This window comes from Entelurus aequoreus, linkage group LG01, assembly GCF_033978785.1.
Source record: "Entelurus aequoreus isolate RoL-2023_Sb linkage group LG01, RoL_Eaeq_v1.1, whole genome shotgun sequence".
NCBI lineage: Eukaryota > Metazoa > Chordata > Actinopteri > Syngnathiformes > Syngnathidae > Entelurus > Entelurus aequoreus.
Genome location: NC_084731.1, coordinates 16,381,419 through 16,402,039, shown reverse-complemented (window position 1 = coordinate 16,402,039; position 20,621 = coordinate 16,381,419). Strand labels below are relative to the sequence as shown.

Below are 20,621 nucleotides of genomic sequence, written 5' to 3'. Positions count from 1 at the left end.
GGGCCAACACAGACAGACAGACAACATTCACATTCACACACTAGGGCCAATTTAGTGTTGCCAATCAACCTATCCCCAGGTGCATGTCTTTGGAGGTTTCATTGGTAAAATCTGGTCTTAAACCTGTCAAATCATACTGTATCTGATTTGAACAAAATGTGTCAAAATGCATTTCTGTTTTTAATAAGTAGTAGTAAGACAAGCAGGGATTCCTGAGAACACCCTTATTACTCCTTAGAATTTACTGGCTCTTGTAACTCCGCTATGGAAGTTGTTCATCAGTTTCCATTTAAGTTTAATGATAATCCACACATTGTCTCGGATTTATCAACATTTCATTGGTAAAATCTGGTCTTAAACCTGTAAAATCATACAGTATCTGATTTGAACAAAATGTGTCAAAATGCATTTCTGTTTTTAATAGGTAGTAGTAAGACAAGCAGGGATTCCTGAGAACACCCTTATTACTCCTTAGAATTTACTGGCTCTTGTAACTCCGCTATGGAAGTTGTTCATCAGTTTCCATTTAAATGTAATGATAATCCACACATTGTCTCGGATTTATCAACATTTCATTGGTAAAATCTGGTCTTAAACCTGTCAAATGTGTCAAAATGCGTTTCTGTTTCGAGTAAGTAGTAGTAAGACAAGCAGGGATTCCTGAGAACACCCTTATTACTCCTTAGAATTTACTGGCTCTAGTAACTGCGCTATGGAAGTTGTTCATCAGTTTCCATTTAAATTCAATAATAATCCACACATTGTCTCGGATTTATCAACATTTCATTGGTAAAATCTGGTTTTAGACCTGTCAAATCATACAGTATCTGATTTTAACAAAATGTCTCAACATATGTGGTTTCAGCCAGATCTAATCCAGATTGTACATTTGGAAGCAATTGACTTTAATAGGGATCCGGCCTCGGATTGTTTTTTTCTCCATTAAAAAGTCATTGATCAAATCTGGCAAGGATCACAATCAATATTCGTAGTGTATTACACAATCATAAATCCAAGCCTGCAGTTTGATTGTACTTATTCCGTCTATGTGTCTCCAACCAGGCCCAGGAATGGCGGCATGTACTGTGTCGGTCGCCGAATGAAGTTCCGTTCCTGTAGCTCCGAGCCATGCTCCAAGCAGAAGAGGGACTTCCGGGAGGAGCAATGTGCCTCCTTCGATGGCAGACATTTCAACATCAACGGCCTACCTCCTAACGTTCGCTGGGTGCCCAAATACAGCGGAAGTGAGTTCCGCACCACGTTTGTTCCGTTTTCCTCATAATCATGTTTGACGAGGTGACATGCAGTATTTGTTTTCCTCTCATCTATGTGGTCAGTCCTGATGAAGGACAGGTGTAAACTGTTCTGCAGGGTAGCAGGCAGCACGGCCTACTATCAGCTCAGGGACCGGGTCACTGACGGCACGCCGTGTGGGCCCGATACCAACGACATCTGCGTCCAAGGCTTATGCAGGGTAAGTTCCTTGATGCTTCTCAACGTCCTATACCAGGGATATTCAACTGGAGGACCCGGGGCTAAATCCTGACACCGTACCAGCCCTCCAAATTCGGTTCTAAACTTGGGAGACAAACATTTTTGCGGCAAACTCCTAAAACCACTAGAGTGCTCCTGTTGTATAGAGTACTTTGGACCACTGTACACACAGATCCTTGCATTGACATTTTAACCTTGCTGGCAGGGTCAAAACGTGTGATTTACATAACTGAGGTGTTCCTCAAGGTACCCCTTTGAGTCCTCTTCTTTTTGCCAGTTACAAATTTTTTTTTTCTTAATGTGATTTATGTAACTAAGATATTTCTGCAGTTTGTTTAATTCAGATGTGGTCAGTAGAAATTGGTTCAAATTATTTAGTTATACTAGGACAGGGGTCGGGAACCAAAAACGTTGAAAGAGCCATATTGGACCAAAAATACAAAAAACAAATATGTCTGGAGCCGCCAAAAATGAAAAGCTGTATATAAGTGTTGTTAAATGTTGAAATGTAATATTTATTCTACACATTTTTACATTAGAAACCATTACTAGTACTACTCAGAAGGTGAGATAATTCCTGGAAATTACTGGCTTTTACTGGCCAAAGGTATAGATCAGGGGTCCCCAAACTACGGCCTGTGGGCCAGATCCGGCCCGCCAGCGTCCAAAATCAGGCCCGCGGGAAGTCCCAAATATATAACGATAACGTGACATCATCGCGCGCGCGGAAAGTGCGGTGTATATATCTAATATATATATATATCTAATATATATATATATACCCTGGACCTGATTATCACAAAAGGTCTCAATGTTTCTGATGTTCTTGTGATTGATCCTTCATTGTCTGATCATTTCTGTGTTTTCTTTAATATTTCTGTAATTCCGGACACACAAACAGAATCAAAGAATGTCAAAAAGCGGTACATAAATGAACATGCTAATGTCCTCTTTAAAAACGCCATCTCCTCACTACCACCTCTAAACCCATGTCATGCTGATGATCTTGTAAGCAACTTTAATTCCAAAATTGTGAATATCATAGATATCATTGCACCTGTTACAGTTAAAACGATTTCTGGCAAGCAAAAGGCACCCTGGAGAAAATCTGCTGCTGTAACAGCCCAGAGAAGAGAGTGCAGGAAGGCTGAACGAATCTGGCGGAATACAAAACTTCATATTCACCATGACATCTATAAAGAGAGCCTCCAGGCCTACAATTTAGTCTTAAAAAGTGCTAGAGAAACATTCTTCTCCAATATCATAAACAGCAACACAAATAAGGCCAAAACCCTATTCACAATCGTTGACAGACTGACTAAACCCCCAACACAAATACCAGCCGAACTCCATTCCACGCAGAAATGCAATGACTTTGCATTCTTTTATACTGATAAAATTGAAGGCATCAGACGCACCATCAATATCTCAAGTAAAAAAGTTGGATCACCACCCCATTTAGGCAAAAGTAACACAGCAATGATGGCAAGCTTTAATGCCATAGACTCTAAAACTCTAGTGGAAACGGTGACAGCTCTAAAGTCATCCACCTGCTGCCTTGATGTTTTACCTACCAACTTCTTTAAGAATGTTTTTGACTGCCTATCAACAGACATCTTGCAAATAGTTAATAATTCTATTAAATCGGGCAATTTCCCGAAGGCTTTCAAAACTGCAGTCATTAAACCTCTTCTAAAAAAGCAGAGCCTAGATGCCTCTGTTATCAACAACTACAGACCAATTTCAAATCTACCATTCATAAGTAAAATAATTGAGAAAGTTGTCCTCCAACAACTAAATCACTTCTTGGCTTCTACTGGCGGCCACAACAACTTCCAGTCAGGATTTCGACCTCTTCATAGCACAGAGACGGCCCTTCTTAAAGTTATAAATGACATCCGTCTAAACACAGACTCTGGCAAAACTTCAGTATTAATGCTTTTGGACCTCAGTGCTGCATTTGACACTGTCGACCACTCAATACTTTTGGACAGGTTGGAAAACTGGGTGGGGATCTCAGGCACAGTTTTAAGCTGGTTCAAGTCATATCTACAAGATAGGAACTATTTTGTTTCCATTGGTGACTTTGTATCAGAACCAACCAACGTAACGTGTGGAGTCCCCCAAGGTTCAATCTTGGGGCCGACTTTATTTAACATCTATATGCTCCCACTAGGACAAATCATGCAAAATAATAACATTGACCATCATTGCTATGCCGATGACACCCAAATCTATGTAGCGCTATCACCAAATGACTATCGCCCCATAGATCTTCTGTGCCAGTGCATTGAGCAAGTCAAACACTGGATGTGCCAAAATTTCCTACAACTAAATGAAGATAAAACTGAGATAATTGTTTTTGGTGCTAAAAAAGAAAGGTTTAAAGTCATCCAACACCTTCAATCACTGTCCCTGAAAACCTCAAATAAAGCCAGAAATCTTGGGGTTATTTTAGATTCTGATTTACATTTCGACAGTCACATCAAATCAGTAACAAAATCGGCCTACTATCACCTCAAAAATGTAAAAAGACTTAGAGGGCTCATGTCAGCTCAAGACTTAGAAAAACTTGTACATGCCTTTATTACCAGTAGGCTAGACTATTGTAATGGTCTCCTTGCAGGTCTTCCCAAAAAAACTGTCAGGCAGCTACAGCTTGTTCAGAACGCTGCTGCTAGAGTTCTAACAAAGACCAAAAAATGTGAGCACATTACACCAATTCTTAAATCCTTACATTGGCTCCCTGTACATCAGAGAATAGATTTCAAAATCCTCCTGCTCACATATAAATCACTACATGGTCTAGGGCCCAAGTATATCACTGATATGCTCCCACTATATACGCCCTCTAGATCACTAAGATCTTCTGAGACCAATCTGTTAGCGGTTCCAAGAGTAAACTCAAATCAAGGGAGATCATCATTCAGTCACTATGCAACACATAGCTGGAATAAACTTCCTGAAGATGTCAGACTCTCCCCAACTCTCACTACTTTTAAAACTAGACTGAAGACTTTTATGTTCGCCTTAGCTTTCAGCTAAATCTTTTAATCTTTTGACTTTTAACGTCTGCACTGTTTTTATTTTTATTGTCTGCATTTTAATTTTGCTTTTATTTTCTTTCATTTCACTTTGTTGTCTGTGAAGCACTTTGAGTCTGCCTTGTGTATGAAAAGCGCTATACAAATAAAGTTGCCTTGCCTTGCCTTGCCTATATATATATATATATATATATATACACTACCGTTCAAAAGTTTGGGGTCACCCAAACAATTTTGTGGAATAGCCTTCATTTCTAAGAACAAGAAAAGACTGTCGAGTTTCAGATGAAAGTTCTCTTTTTCTGGCCATTTTGAGCGTTTAATTGACCCCACAAAAGTGATGCTCCAGAAACTCAATCTGCTCAAAGGAAGGTCAGTTTTGTAGCTTCTGTAACGAGCTAAACTGTTTTCAGATGTGTGAACATGATTGCACAGGGGTTTTCTAATCATCAATTAGCCTTCTGAGCCAATGAGCAAACACATTGTACCATTAGAACACTGGAGTGATAGTTGCTGGAAATGGGCCTCTATACACCTATGTAGATAGATATTGCACCAAAAACCAGACATTTGCAGCTAGAATAGTCATTTACCACTTTAGCAATGTATAGAGTGTATTTATTTAAAGTTAAGACTAGTTTAAAGTTATCTTCATTGAAAAGTACAGTGCTTTTCCCTCAAAAATAAGGACATTTCAATGTGACCCCGAACTTTTGAACGGTAGTGTATGTAATATACTGTATATATATCTAATATATATATATATATATATATATATATATATATATATATATATATATATATATATATATATATATATGTATATGTATATATATTTATATATGTATATGTATATATTATATACAGCCCGGCCCCCGGCCAAATTGTTTTAACCCAATGCTGCCCCCGAGTCAAAAAGTTTGGGGACCCCTGGTATAGATGTTTGTGTCCAAGTTAAAGGAAACAGCAGGCTGTCTTCCTTTAATAGAATTATTACAACCTTTGGCAAGTTAGGTAATGTTTGCTGTGGTCTGGAACAACTTGGCACACAAACAACTATCTGAAATGCAGCCAATATTACATACAGATAATGTGTAATGAGACATGCAAAACTAAATTATATACAAAGAGGACAAAAGTAAAGGAAATTAAATGAGCTCAAATGTACCTACAAATGAGGCATAAGGATGTAATTGTACAAACAGCTTGCCTAAATAACATGTTAGCATTCATTAGCTTGCAGTCATGCACTGACCAAAAATGTCTGATTAGCACTCCAACAAGTCAATAACATCAGCAAAGCTCACCTTTGTGCATTCACGCACAGCATAAAAAGTTTGGTGGACAAGAACCACCGAAATTAGTAGGACACAACGATGTTCACCAAATACTCTCATCAGTGAAGCATACCCACAAACATATTAAACAGTGGGCTTTCTAACAATTGGGAAGGTTTGTGTCATGTTTGTCCTCAAACGAAAACCATAGTAAAAAAATTAAAAAAAATTCCCCCAACTTTTCAATCTTTTTTAAAAAATGCTCCAGGGAGCCACTAGGGCGGCACTAAAGAGCCGCGGGTTGCTGACCCCCGTACTAGGAGTATTCCTCAAGGTTCCATTTAAGGTCCTCTCTTTTTCATCTTTTGGTCTATTCAACTGGATGTCGACGAGTTTAGTTTACATTTTTGCAGAAGATTTTGAAAAACACTAGAGTGTTGTCATAAAGATGATCTTTGACTATATTTTTTGGAGAAGGTCCTAAAAACAGCAGTGCGCTCCTATAAAAAATATAGACCAAAATCAAATGTCTACTGTCGAGGACGGTGGTTCTCTGTTATATACAAAATAAATCTGGCCACCCTGGCCTTAGTTTTATGGAAATGTGGCCCCCAAAACAATGTATTTGAATATCCCTATCCTATACAGTAAGTTAAATTGATCGTATCAGTCCTACGAACAGGCAGAAAATATATTGAAAATGTGTCTTATAGTCCAGAGTTGTGTTTGATATAGTATGATGTTCTGAAGTCCATGCAATGCTTCGCTTAGACAGCTGTTCACTCTGGATTTACTGGGTTTGGCAAAAGTGGACTCTGACTGATCCCGTTTTACGAGGGCTAAGGCATACATCCTTTGAGAGATTAAAAATGTCTCGCTGCTACCACTTACATGTGGTTTAGTTTATGTGCCATCTGCAATGGTGCGTTGCAGGGCAAATTTAGTGCAGATGTAGGCTGCAACAGGTGAGATATTCAATGGAAATAAATCTGTGTATTCAAGGTTCACAGACTCCTTTTTTTATGTTGATAGGAATAAACAAGCATGTATTTGTCCAAACTCCATTACATGAATTATGTTCTGCTTTTTTCCACTTTTTTTGATTTGTGTACTACATCTTATTAGGCTGCACAGCTGACTTTTGGCAAGCAAGTTGGCCGGACAGTAGAAGACTGAGGGTTGAAAGGAGATGCATGTTCTCTCCGTGCATGCATGGGTTTTTTTTCCTAGTAGTGCGGCTTCCCCTTACATTCCAAAAACATGCTTGTTAAGTTATGCAATATTAACTGGAGACTCAAGAACCATGGTCCAAGTAATGAAAACAATAGTTAAGGTACAAACCCCGTTTCCATATGAGTTGGGATATTGTGTTAGATGTAAATATAAACGGAATACAATGATTTGCAAATCCTTTTCAACTCATATTCAATTGAACGCACTACAAAGACAAGATATTTGATGTTCAAACTCATAAACTTTATTTATTTTTTTTCAAATAATAATTCACTTAGAATTGGGAGACAGGTCTGGATTACAGGCAGGCCAGTCTAGTACCCGCACTCTTTCACTATGAAGCTACGTTGATGTAACACATGGCTTGGCATTCCATCCATCCATCCATTTTCTACCGCTTGTCCCTGTTTGGGGTCGCGGGGGGTGCTGGAGCCTATCTCAGCTGCATTCGGGCGGAAGGCTTGTCTTGCTGAAATAAGCAGGGGCGTCCATGGTTGCTTGGATGGCAACATATGTTGCTCCAAAACCTGTATGTACCTTTCAGCATTAATGACGCCTTCACAGATGTGTAAGTTACCCATGTCTTGGGCACTAATACACCCCCATACCATCACACATGCTGGCTTTTACACTTTGCGCCTATAACAATCCGGATGGTTCTTTTCCTCTTTGGTCCGGAGGACACGACGTCCACAGTTTCCAAAAACAATTTGAAATGTGGACTCGTCAGACCACAGAACACTTTTCCACTTTGTATCAGTCCATCTTAGATGAGCTCAGGCCCAGCGAAGCTGACGGCGTTTCTGGGTGTTGTTGATAAACGGTTTTCGCCTTGCATAGGAGAGTTTTAACTTGCACTTACAGATGTAGCGACCAACTGTAGTTACTGACAGTGGGTTTCTGAAGGGTTCCTGAGCCCATGTGGTGATATCCTTTACACACTGATTTCGCTTGTTGATGCAGTGCAGCCTGAGGGATCGAAGGTCACAGGCTTAGCTGCTTACATGCAGTGATTTCTCCAGATTCTATGAACCCTTTGATCATATTACGGACCGTAGATGGTGAAATCCCTAAATTCCTTGCAATAGCTGGTAGAGAAAGGTGTTCCAAATAAGTGTTTGATGAGCATTCCTCAACTTTATCAGTATTTATTGCCACCTTTCCCAACTTCTTTGTCACGTGTTGCTGGCATCAAATTCTAAAGTTAATGATTATTTGCAAAAAAATAAAATGTTTATCAGTTTGAACATCAAATATGTTGTCTTTGTAGCATATTCAACTGAATATAGGTTGAAAATGATTTGCAAATCATTGTATTCCGCTTATATTTACATCAAACACAATTTCCCAACTCATATGGAAACGGGGTTTGTACATGTCACCATTAACCCTGACTGGTACGTGTTGATCAAAGAGCTTGCATTATCACCCATTGAGCTATTCAGCTACTCACAACGTGGCTCCTCCATCAATGATCAGCTTTATTTCAATCTCCACAGTTTCTCTATTTGGGTGATGTTTGACAGGCCAAAGAAACATTCTTTGCATGGCGGATTTGGCTTATAGGCCGCCGTTTGAAATGTTCGAAAATGTCCATAGGTCCATAGTCTGTGTGCCATGCGAATGTCTGGCGACCAGTCCAGGCTCTACCCCGTCCAGTGTTAACTATGACAGCAGTTTTTAATTTAGTATTTGTCATAGTCTTTTGACAAAAATGTATTTACGTTTTAGTCACATTTTAGTCATCTAAATGTATTTAGTTTTAGTCTAGTTTTAGTCGACTAACTTCCTCAACATGCCTTGTTTTAAATAAATACTTGGGGCCTATCACGCTACTGTATTTTAAAGTTGGTCATTATGGTGGTACTTGGAGAGCCAAGTTTTTTCTGAGGTGGTACTTGGTGAAAGAAGTTTGAGAAACACTGTAAAAGGATTCTCCTTATCATATTGATACACAATTGTCTAGGCATTTGATCATTATGTATATTTTAAAGGGACATAGTAAAAAAAAAAAAAGGCAGATTTTGCAACAAAAAACTAGTCAGTCACCAAAATGTTACCTTAAAATGTGCATTTGTTTTTTTTATTTTACAGCATACTACTGTTTTGTTTTTTTTATTGGTAAAATGACAGTAAATGAGCTGCCTTTTTTTTTTAACTGTAAAAAACATATTTGTTGTTTTACAGTGCACTACGGTAAATAGAAATAACACAACTGTAGACGTTGCTTCCTAGCAGTTCCACTGTAGACACGGCACGGGAGCCAAGCGTGCAGATTTTAACAAAATTTTTAATGCACATAGATTTTCTCAAAGTCTTTCTCCCGCATAACATGACTTTTCAGTCACGTCCGTATCCCCCCCCCCCCCCCCCCGCTCTCGGCCGCTTACTGTTAAAGACAACAGATGATTAGATTAGCACGTACCACCTGGGAAATCTAATCACCTGTCAGCTGTGTCTCGCCGTCAGCACATGCCTCGCCCCCGTCCGATGGTGCTCGTCCTCAGCACCATAGACAGAGGCGGTGACCTTTGCTCTTGCATGTCAGGACTTAGAACTTTGGGGTTTGTTTTCCCGGAATGCAAAGGAAAGTAGGCGCGGGCAAGGCGTGAAGGTAAAGACATGATTTATTTAAACACTAACAAACTACAAAAAAGGAAGCGAACAAAAGGCGCGCACAATGGCGGAGAACAAACTTGACAATGAAACCAAAAGACTTGCGCAAAGGCAATTAACTATGAACATGAAACAAAAACACTTACTGTGGCATGGCATGAAGCATCATTGGACTGGATGATGTCACCAGGACGATCAACAGAAACAGACAGGCTTAAATAGCAGTGACATGATTAGTGACAGGTGCGCGAGTGCAAAGCGTGAGACTGGTGCGTGACATGAGGACAGGTGAAAACTAATGGGTAGTCATGGAAACAAAAACAATGGAGCGTAACAGAAACTAAAGAGTCCAATAACTAAACAAAACATGACTAAAACAAAACATGATCACACAGACATGACACTGCAGGCGCGCTGGCCACACCTCCCTCCACAGCAACATTGTTTTTTATGGTAAAATTCTGGCGATTGAGCTGCCAGTTTTTACCGTAAAATCAACTATTTTTTTGCAGTGTACAACTTTATAGATAGATTAGTTCGAAATCATAAGTCAAGCAGATATGTCAGTTTGTTTGGTTTGTAAATGATGTTCATTTTTTTAATCATAAAAATAACAGAATATTTGTAGCATTATTAGACTATTAAAGTTTCAAAGATATGCATGCATGCATCAAAATGGAGATAGATAGAAAGATAAAGTACTTTATTAAGGCGTATTATGTCCAGGCTTTTGCAGGCCACATAAAATGTACATTTTATGACAACTGTGCCTTAAAAATATGACTGGAGGGATATTTTCTCAAATATGTTTTTCCTCTGTGTGTCTTTTACTGAGCAGCAAGCTGGCTGTGACCATGTCCTGAACTCCAAAGCCAGGAGGGACAAGTGCGGTGTGTGCGGAGGTGACAACTCTTCCTGCAAAACCGTGGCAGGCACTTTCAACATTGTACGCTACGGTATGTGACAAAGTCGTAATGGTATCCCCGGCTCTCTTCATTTCTATGTTTGTTTACTAAACTGATGGTCTGTGCACGTCATGCATGTGCAGGCTACAATGAAGTCGTGCGCATACCCAGTGGTGCTACCAACATAGATGTGCGTCAACACAGCTACTCAGGGAAACCGGAGGACGACAACTACCTCGGTAAGGAATAACAACTTGGTAATATGTCCTTGTGAAACTGTGACAAAGTTATTGATTTACCAAGTTATTCATTATTTGGGTGGTCATTTTCAGAAGGGAGGGTTTTGATACAGCCCTGTTTAGATGACATTATGCAGAAAACTTCAATCTGCATTTACAAAGATCATACATGGTAGTTTTGAGAGGCATGAGTCATGATAAGCTTACGCATAATGTAAAGTAATTGCAGTTTGCAGAGAGTAGTTTGTGTACATTTGCATTACACTGCAAAAACTGAAATCTAAGTAAGATGAAATATCTCAAATAAGGGTGATATTTGCTTATTTTCTGTCTGATAAGATAATTCTTCTCACTAAGCAGATTTTATGTTAGTGTTTTACTTGTTTTAAGGGTTTTGGTCCTAAATGATCTCAGTAAGATATTACAGCTTGTAGCTGAGATTTGATGACCTATATTGAGTAAAACATGCTTGAAACTAGAATATCAACTGTTGCAAAGCTGTGTCATCAACACTCACAAGTATAAAACTACTTTTTTAAAGTAATCATTTCTTATTTCAAGCATGAAAAAAAAAAAATCATGACTTTGACACAATTGTGTCTCATAATTAAAACAGATGACAGCCAAATGGACTTTGCTGTTTTATTTTCAATGAAACAATAGAAAATACGCACTCATATAGTAGTACAGTTGGCACAGTACAGTAAACTGACAGTTAATATTTAAACATTTAACATTTGACATTTCTAACAATTTTGAACAGAAATAGTTCATGCACATTCAAATAAATTCTTCAAAATTACAATTAAAAATTTTTTGGCCGGGGGCCGGGCTGTTTATATGCGCACTAATTGACTGAAAGAGCACGCACTTGGCGCGATGATGTCATGTTATCAATGGAAAAATGCATTTTTAGAGCATATGATTTGCCTGAGTGGCTAGGAGACCCCGAGAGTAACAAGTGGTTGCCTTGTTGCCTTTCCATTAAGAACAATAAATTAGTTTTTAGTATCAGTTTGCTGGTTTCAAGAAATGTAATGCCGAGCACATATCATTATGTCAAGATAATGGCACTAGCATTTACCTAATTTAAGAATATTTTTCAACATAAATATAGCCGAAAATGCATAATAAAGAAGGAAAAAAACATATAAGTCGCATTTTTTGGGGAAATTTATTTGATAAAAGCCAACACCAAGAATAGACATTTGAAAGGCAATTTAAAATAAATAAAGAATAGTGAACAACAGGCTGAATAAGTGTACATTATATGAGGCATAAATAACCAACTGAGAACGTGCCTGGTATGTTAACGTAACATATTATGGTAAGAGTCATTCAAATAACTATAACATACAGAACATGCTATACGTTTACCAAACAATCTGTCACTCCTAATCGCTAAATCCCATGAAATCTTATACGTCTAGTCTCTTACGTGAATGAGCTAAATAATATTATTTGATATTTTACGCTAATGTGTTAATAATTTCACACATAAGTCGCTCCTGAGTATAAGTCGCACCCCCGGCCAATCTATGAAAAAAACTGTGACTTATAGTCCGAAAAATACGGTAAATTAATTTTAAAAAAGCAGCCCTCTGAAAGCAGCCAATACTGCGATGTGGCCCTCTATAAAAATGAGTTTGACACCCCTGATTTACACCATGTTTTGATATGAGCGTGCGAGGTGTTTTTGATAATTGACGTTTATAAAAAAAAAGCAGCAGCTTTGGCATGCATGTTTTGTCTCTGCTTGCCCATGTCCAGCTTTGTGTGAAAAGCTATGAAGGTGTACTCAGCATGGATGTGGCAGCTTTTAGACTATTATTGGCATGGGCATGCTAAAACCTGAGCCCAAATATCCCCTGGGCTCTGTCAAGGTTAACATGTCTATGTGTGCAGAGAGTGCATGCATGGATGATTGTGTGTTTATTTGTTCAAAAGCTTGAACGTTTGCAAAGCCTCCAAACAATAGCTTTTTAATCTATACTCTTCAATCTTTGCATGCTTTTCTTTTTTTAGTGCAGTGTGATAGGATCAAAAGACGCTGCCTGAATGAAACACATAGTTATATTTATATATTGTGTTAAATGGTGGGGAAATGAAAGGCAGGGAATCAGATTACTGCATTAGGGTTAGTGAGTGCAGCAATCAGGACAGGACTGGACAAGCCTGAATGATACTTCAATAATAATAAGCAATAATTCTGCCTACTTACTGTCTAATTCGGTTTGTCACGGGAAATAATGGAGCTGGTCCTAAAATTAGCTGAGCCTTCTGTGTACCGATGCAATTATTGGATTTCTGCAGTTTTATTCCAGTAAGGTAAAGCTAGTTTGATCCCAGGTGGAATACGACTCAATGTGGGCCTTTGTAGTACGTCAGCGGGGGATAAATCATCCCTTCTTTCTGTGTCCCTGCAGCCATCTCAAATAGCCGTGGAGAGTTCCTGCTTAACGGAGAGTTTGTAGTCAGCATGTTCAAAAGGGAAATTAACGTGGGAAACGCTGTCATCGAGTACAGTGGCTCCGACCATGTTATTGAGAGGATCAATTGTACCGAGCGCATCGAGGAGGAGATCATTGTCCAGGTAATTCCTGTCTTTTGGAGAATTTGGTAATGACTGTTTGCTTCATTGACATGTAAACATTGTTTTTACTTACCCAGTAATGATGTTTAGAAATGCACATTTGGAATACATTTGCAGGAAATGTTAAGCTTAACATGAAATTGGCATCAAATCCAAGTTAAAGCTTGTCCATGGATGTTCTCATTCATCCAGGTCATTGTATTCTCAGGGCTTTCAATCCACGCAAGAATGTTGTCATTCCATATGTATCAGGTCTATCTGACAACACCCTGAGACAGAGACTAGTGCATCCTTAAGACCGGACACCCCACACCCACAAAAACAATCTGATGTACAGTACAGGCCAAACGTTTGGACACCACTTCTCCTCATTCAATGCATTTTCTTTATTTATCATGACTATTTACATTGTAGGTTGTCACTGAAGGCATCAAAACTATGAATGAACACATGTGGAGTTATGTAATTAACAAAAAGTTAAATAACTGAAAACATGTTTTATATTCAAGTTTCTTCAAAATAGCCACCCTTTGCTTTGATTACGGCTTTGCACACTCTTGGCATTCTCTCGATGAGCTTCAAACAAACCTGTGAAGTGAAAACCATTTCAGGCGACTACCTCTTGAAGCTCATCGAGAGAATGCCAAGAGTGTGCAAAGCAGTAATCAGAGCAAAGGACGGCTATTTTGAAGAAACTAAAATATAAAACATGTTTTCAGTTATTTCACCTTGTTTTGTTAAGTACATAACTCCACATGTGTTCATTCATAGTTTTGATGCCTTCAGTGACAATCTACAAAGTAAATAGTCCTGAAAATATAGAAAATGCATTGAATGAGAACGTGTGTCCGAACTTTTGGCCTGTACTGTATGCTATCCAGTGTATTGATGAATGCACTGATTCATACATTGGGGGAAACAAAACGACCACTAAGTCAAGGTATGGCACAGCATAGACGGGCGAACTCTTTAGGCCAAAACTCAACTGTCTACATTCACCTCAAGGGGAAACAGCACTTCTATGAGAACACAAATGTACAGGTTCTTGACATGGAGAACGGATGGTAGGAAAGAGGAGTGAGGGAGGCCATCTATGTCAAGGTTGAAAAACCATCCCTGAACAGAGGAGGTGGCCTGCAACACCACCTATCTCCAACGTACAACACTGTCCTTTCAACCAACCCTAAAATACTCAGCAATTTAGCCTCCAACAAAACACAGGAGTTACAAACACTCCAGTCACAGATGCTCCTTTGTGATATTTGTTTACAACTGAACGGAAGGCTAACATGGGTGATTCCGACTATTTTAGGACTGGAAGTAGTAGATCCACAGCGATCGTTCTGCCACACAATAACTCCATGCTATCGAGGGGAAATTACACTTCGAGGACTGTCAATGGCATAGACCAGGCCTGGGCAATTATTTTGACTCGGGGAGGCCAGATTTAGAGAAAAAAATGTGTCTGGGGGTATATCTGATTTTTAGGAACACTAATACAAAACCTCACAATAATGTCTGATTGAATGCTAAAAATGTTATAACAGACCGCCTTAAAAAACGGAATGGAATTTAAATTTTTTTTACTGAATGAGACACCCAGAATGTACATGAAAATAAAGAATGTGGGATTTACAAGATTAACTATGAACAATAAAACACTGAATATTGACAACATATAAACATCACACCCCCTCTCGATCGACATCTTTTACAATCAAGCGAAACGCAACAAAAATGCAACAAACACAGCAAAATATGAACGCGAAGGTTAACAAAAACCACACTTACTATCTGATACATCTGATACATCACTAACCTTTAGAATTTTCTTGTAAAAAATCTCCTTCCACGTCTGTCTCTGACACCCGCATTTCAGGCTGGCCGCTCTAGAAACATTCTGGAAACGCTTTCCACCCACACTGCTTGGTGCCTTGTCTGAGCTGCTCTGACCTAGATTACCATAGTAACTACCGGTAGTATATTACGCAAAAGCGCAGATTCCAACCACTGAAATACTTTGTATAGTTCAAGACTTACGGTAATTTGAAAACATCACTGCACATCATATTGGCAGCTACAGTTTCCATCATAAAGATCTAAAAAATTATTTGGGAATGTCCAGCGGGCCAGATTGAAAAGCTTAACGGGCGGTGTGCGGCCCCCGGGCCTTAATTTGCCCAGGTCTGGCATAGACTGTAAACTTGCTTTTTTGCATCTCAACAGTTGTTTTTCTCACTACGATAGGACAGAACCATCCTTGCGCAGGCACACCCTCCTGGTGTTTGAGTACAAATGTTTGGGATTTTGGATTTAGAAGTCTAAGACTAGATCTAAACAAACTAAGTCTATGAGCATGACCTGATGAAGCCTACTTGGATAAGAGGCGAAACGTCGTCAAAGACAAACCAGACAGTCCAGTTGCGATTGATTGAATGCCCTGAGAACACGTTAAAGCTTGTTTTCTGCTTGTGTGCGATGTTACGATCCTGCTTTCAAGCTGTTTTAAATGTATATCTTCATGGTAGGTGCTGTCTGTGGGGAACCTTTACAACCCAGATGTCAGGTACTCCTTCAACATCCCCATAGAGGATAAACCTCAGCAGTTCCTCTGGGATGCCTATGGTCCGTGGCAGGAGTGCAGCCGCCTGTGCCAAGGTAAGAGAGATGAAACAGAGGAGTTGGATTCAAGCACCATTCAGTTATGGGCACATAGAACAAGGTATAGCTAAATTTGGCAGGCTCATGCGAGATGCATAGATTGGATCATCTTCACAGAGACCTGCTGCAAATTACCGTCTGTGTAGCTCTGTGAACATAAAGTATGTAGGTGTGCAGGGGTGAATTACAGGTAAACTTTCTATGACTCATGACTCAAACACTTTGTCAGTCCCTTAATCCCCGTCTTGGCACTGACCTGCCTGAACAAAATGCAGGGACTCCCAGATTTTCTATTTATTATGACAGTCTGCCAAAATATACATCTCATAGTTTGGTTGTAAAAAAAAAAAACTGGGTATCATATCGTCTTACAGTGATTACCGTATTTTCCGGACTACGTACACTACCGTTCAAAAGTTTGGGGTCACATTGAAATGTCCTTATTTTAGAAGGAAAAGCACTGTACTTTTCAATGAAGATAACTTTAAACTAGTCTTAACTTTAAAGAAATACACTCTATACATTGCTAATGTGGTATATGACTATTCTAGCTGCAAATGTCTGGTTTTTGGTGCAATATCTACATAGGTGTATAGAGGCCCATTTCCAGCAACTATCACTCCAGTGTTCTAATGGTACAATGTGTTTCCTCATTGGCTCAGAAGGCTAATTGATGATTAGAAAACCTTTGTGCAATCATGTTCACACATCTGAAAACAGTTTAGCTCGTTACAGAAGCTACAAAACTGACCTTCCTTTGAGCAGATTGAGTTTCTGGAGCATCACATTTGTGGGGTCAATTAAACGCTCAAAATGGCCAGAAAAAGAGAACTTTCATCTGAAACTCGACAGTCTTTTCTCGTTCTTAGAAATGAAGGCTATTCCACAAAATTGTTTGGGTGACCCCAAACTTTTGAACGGTAGTGTATAAGGCGCACTTGAAATCCTTTTTTTCCCCTCTAAACTCTACAGTGCGCTTAATGTACGGAATAATTCTGGTTTTGCTTACCGACCTCGAAGCTATTTTATTTGGTACATGGTGAAGTGATAAGTGTGACCAGTAGATGGCAGTCACACATAAGAGATATGTGTAGACTGCAATATGACTCAAGTAAACAACACCAACATTGTATATGTTCTATTGAAAATATAGAACATTACACAAGGCACTCAAAAATCTATCAAAATGTTTTAGTATGACTTTGGTAAGCTATGAAGCCGCACCGCTTGAAGGATTGTACTGTGCTTCAACATAGGATTATTATTATGGTGTGTGTAAAAGGTAAGACATATTATCTGGCGCAATATTATGCAAAAGCAACTGTTCTTACCTTCTGGTACCTGCTGATCTGTATTTTGGGATCTGCATAAGTCCCGAAAAATTGCGCGTGTCCGCCTCTGTAGTCCGTGCCGACACCATAGTCGATAAGCTTCTTCTTTTTCTCTATCTTCTTGTTATGGGACATTCATCCTCCACTGTTGCCATTTCATAATATAAGGGAGTGTAAAGTTCTAACGTATATCTGTCAGTAAACTCGCCATTAAAGCGCTAAAACATACCGGTATAGTGAGTATACATTATTCACCCAAGGACCCTTCTTCCACTCCCGTCCTTGCACGCTACACCGCTACAACAAAGATGACGGGGAGAAGACGCGGCCGAAGGTGAGCCACGTAAATAAGACCGCCCACAAAATGACGCATCCTGACGCGACTGTCAGAAAGTGGCTTGAAGATGATCTGTAAAACATCATCTATGCAACATTTTGACCAAAGAACCACCATTACATGTTATGTAGACCACAATGAAGTATTTTACATTTATAAACAAATATATAATAATATGGCTCCTTTAATGCACGCTATAATCCGGTGCGCCTTATATATGAAAAAATATTAAAAATTGACCGTTCATCGGCAGTGCACCTTATAATCCGGTGCACCCTATGGTCCGGAAAATACAGTACTTTATTTCATTCAGCCCATGAGGTTTGATTTGTTCTCTCACACTGGACAAAATATGCACTAAATTCAGAGAAGGATATAAGTAGTAGTAATAACAAACACATTCAGAAATTCAAATGATTAGGTAAATGGTAGTTTATTTCATACACGCAAAGCACTGTGTATACAGGTGGTCCTTTGATTACGAACGAGTTCCGTTTCTAGTATGTGAAGTAAATAGAATTTTAGAGTACTGTATTTTTCGGACCATAGGGCGCACTGCCTATGAGCGGGTCTATTCAGGTTTATTTTCATACAAAAGACACACCAGATTATAAGGTGCATCAAAGGGGTCATTTAATGATTTTTTTTCTACATTTAAAACACTTCCTGGTAGTCTACATAACATGTAATGGCGGTTCCTTGGTCAAAATGTTGCATAGATTTTTTTTTTTTCAAGCCACTTTCCGACCGTCTCTTCAGGAATTGCTGTTTTGTTGGCGGTCTTATTTACGTGGCTCCACTTCGACACTGCATTCTCCCCGAGATCTTTGTTGTAGCGGTAGTTTTTAGCGCTTTCATTGCGAGTCTCCGGACAGAGATAAGTTAAACGCGACTATATATCAGAAATGGCAATAGCGGAGGAATCAGAATCCATAGATTCAGCTGACCAACCTGCTTTCCGGTGTCTTCATAGGTGAGAAGAAGAGGAAGGTGCTCTGTAGCAGAGAGTCAGACCGTGTGGTGGTGTCAGACCAGAGATGCCATGGCATAGCAAGACCTGCCATCATCTCTGAGCCCTGCAACACAGAATGTGAGCTGAGGTTTGTGTCACCACTTTAATCCATTTTCAGACCCATAGCCCACTTCCCATGTAAATAAATGTTTTACAAATGTTTTATGTTCTTATAGGTGGCACGTTGCCCGGAAGAGTGAGTGCACCGCTCAGTGTGGTTCGGGATATCGCACCCTGGACATATTCTGTGCCAAAATCAGCCGCACGGATGCCAAGACCCAGAAAATTGATGATCGCTACTGTAGCGGGCACCGCAAACCTGATGACAAGGAAGCTTGCCATGGAGATTGTAATCCCGGAGGCTGGGAGTACTCGCCCTGGTCAGAGGTGAGACTAATTGGCTTCATTGGTGAAGTTTTTTTTAATGAATTGTGTTTTCTCGTGTTTGGTATTCAGTGCTCAAAGAGTTGCGGTGGGGGCACCCGCCGAAGAGGGGCAGCCTGTCGAAAGGCAGCAGAGCCTGAGGGCGATGAGAGCAAATGTAGTCAAAGGGACAAGCTGGCCGTCCAACCCTGCAATGAATTCCTCTGTCCACAATGGAAGACTGCCGACTGGTCTGAGGTTTGTTCAGTCGTGACCAACACAGTTACTCACAGTTTGGTTCTTACGGTTCTTACAATGCTGTATAGTTTGGATTCAAATGCTGTAATACAGTACTTGTCTCAACTCCCGCATGGTAGCCAGTCTTGGGAAATCTGTGATTACAGGTCAAGATCATAGCTGACCAAGTTACAAATAGCAGACCAAGGATCTCGCAAAGCTTTGAGTTGCATTCCAGAAATATTTTACTTCTCCCAGGTGGATGCCTCCAAATACACACAACTACACTGTACTATACACAGTACTGCATAAATACAGTGCCCCCTATAGATATTGCATTCATTGTAGGCAGAAAAATATACACTTGTAGTACTTCAAATGGTGTTTTCCGTTCTACTGTAAATATTATGAAAACAAGCGATGATCCTCGTCCTCGCGATGTCTAAATCAGGAACAATTTTCCTTTCAGTGCCTTGTTACGTGCGGGAAAGGCTACAAGCACCGGCAGACATGGTGCCAGTTTGGGGAGGACCGTCTGGATGACCGCTTCTGTGGTTCATCGAAACCTGACTCGGTCCAGACGTGTCAGCAGCAGGAGTGTGCCGCTTGGCAAGTTGGCCCTTGGGGACAGGTAAGACCTGATTAATAGTGGACTCAGCCATCCTAAAAGCTACAAACCCTGTTTCCATATGAGTTGGGAAATTGTGTTAGATGTAAATATAAACGGAATAGAATGATTTGCAAGTAATTTTCAACCCATATTCAGTTGAATATGCTACAAAGACAAGATATTTGATGTTCAAACTGATAAACTTTTTTTTTTTTTGCAAATAATCATTAACTTCAGAATTTGATGCCAGCAACACGTGACAAAGAAGTTGGGAAAGGTGGCAATAAATATTGATAAAGTTGAGGAATGCTCATCAAACACTTATTTGGAACATCCCACAGGTGAACAGGCAAATTGGGAACAGGTAGGTGCCATGATTGGGTATAAAAGTAGATTCCATGAAATGCTCAGTCATTCACAAACAAGGACGGGGCGAGGGTCACCACTTTGTCAACAATTGCGTGAGCAAATTGTTGAACAGTTTAAGAACAACCTTTCTCAACCAGCTATTGCAAGGAATTTAGGGATTTCACCATCTACGGTCCGTAATATCATCAAAGGGTTCAGAGAATCTGGAGAAATCACTGCACGTAAGCAGCTAAGCCCGTGACCTTCGATCCCTCAGGCTGTACTGCATCAACAAGTGACATCAGTGTGTAAAGGATATCA

At 39.7% G+C, this 20,621-nt stretch overlaps 1 protein-coding gene across 1 annotated transcript in view; it reads left to right on the top strand.

Moving 5' to 3' along the window:
* The window catches only part of adamts9 (ADAM metallopeptidase with thrombospondin type 1 motif, 9), a 121,434-nt gene that overhangs the window by 71,468 nt on the left and 29,345 nt on the right, over positions 1-20,621 (top strand). Inside the window, exons 13-22 of the mRNA XM_062044652.1 lie at positions 1,063-1,244; positions 1,338-1,474; positions 10,503-10,620; positions 10,713-10,808; positions 13,235-13,401; positions 15,930-16,059; positions 18,704-18,830; positions 18,919-19,129; positions 19,199-19,363; positions 19,812-19,973. Of these exons, the coding sequence (XP_061900636.1) occupies positions 1,063-1,244; positions 1,338-1,474; positions 10,503-10,620; positions 10,713-10,808; positions 13,235-13,401; positions 15,930-16,059; positions 18,704-18,830; positions 18,919-19,129; positions 19,199-19,363; positions 19,812-19,973 (1,495 nt within the window). The remainder of the gene's footprint in view (positions 1-1,062; positions 1,245-1,337; positions 1,475-10,502; positions 10,621-10,712; positions 10,809-13,234; positions 13,402-15,929; positions 16,060-18,703; positions 18,831-18,918; positions 19,130-19,198; positions 19,364-19,811; positions 19,974-20,621) is intronic.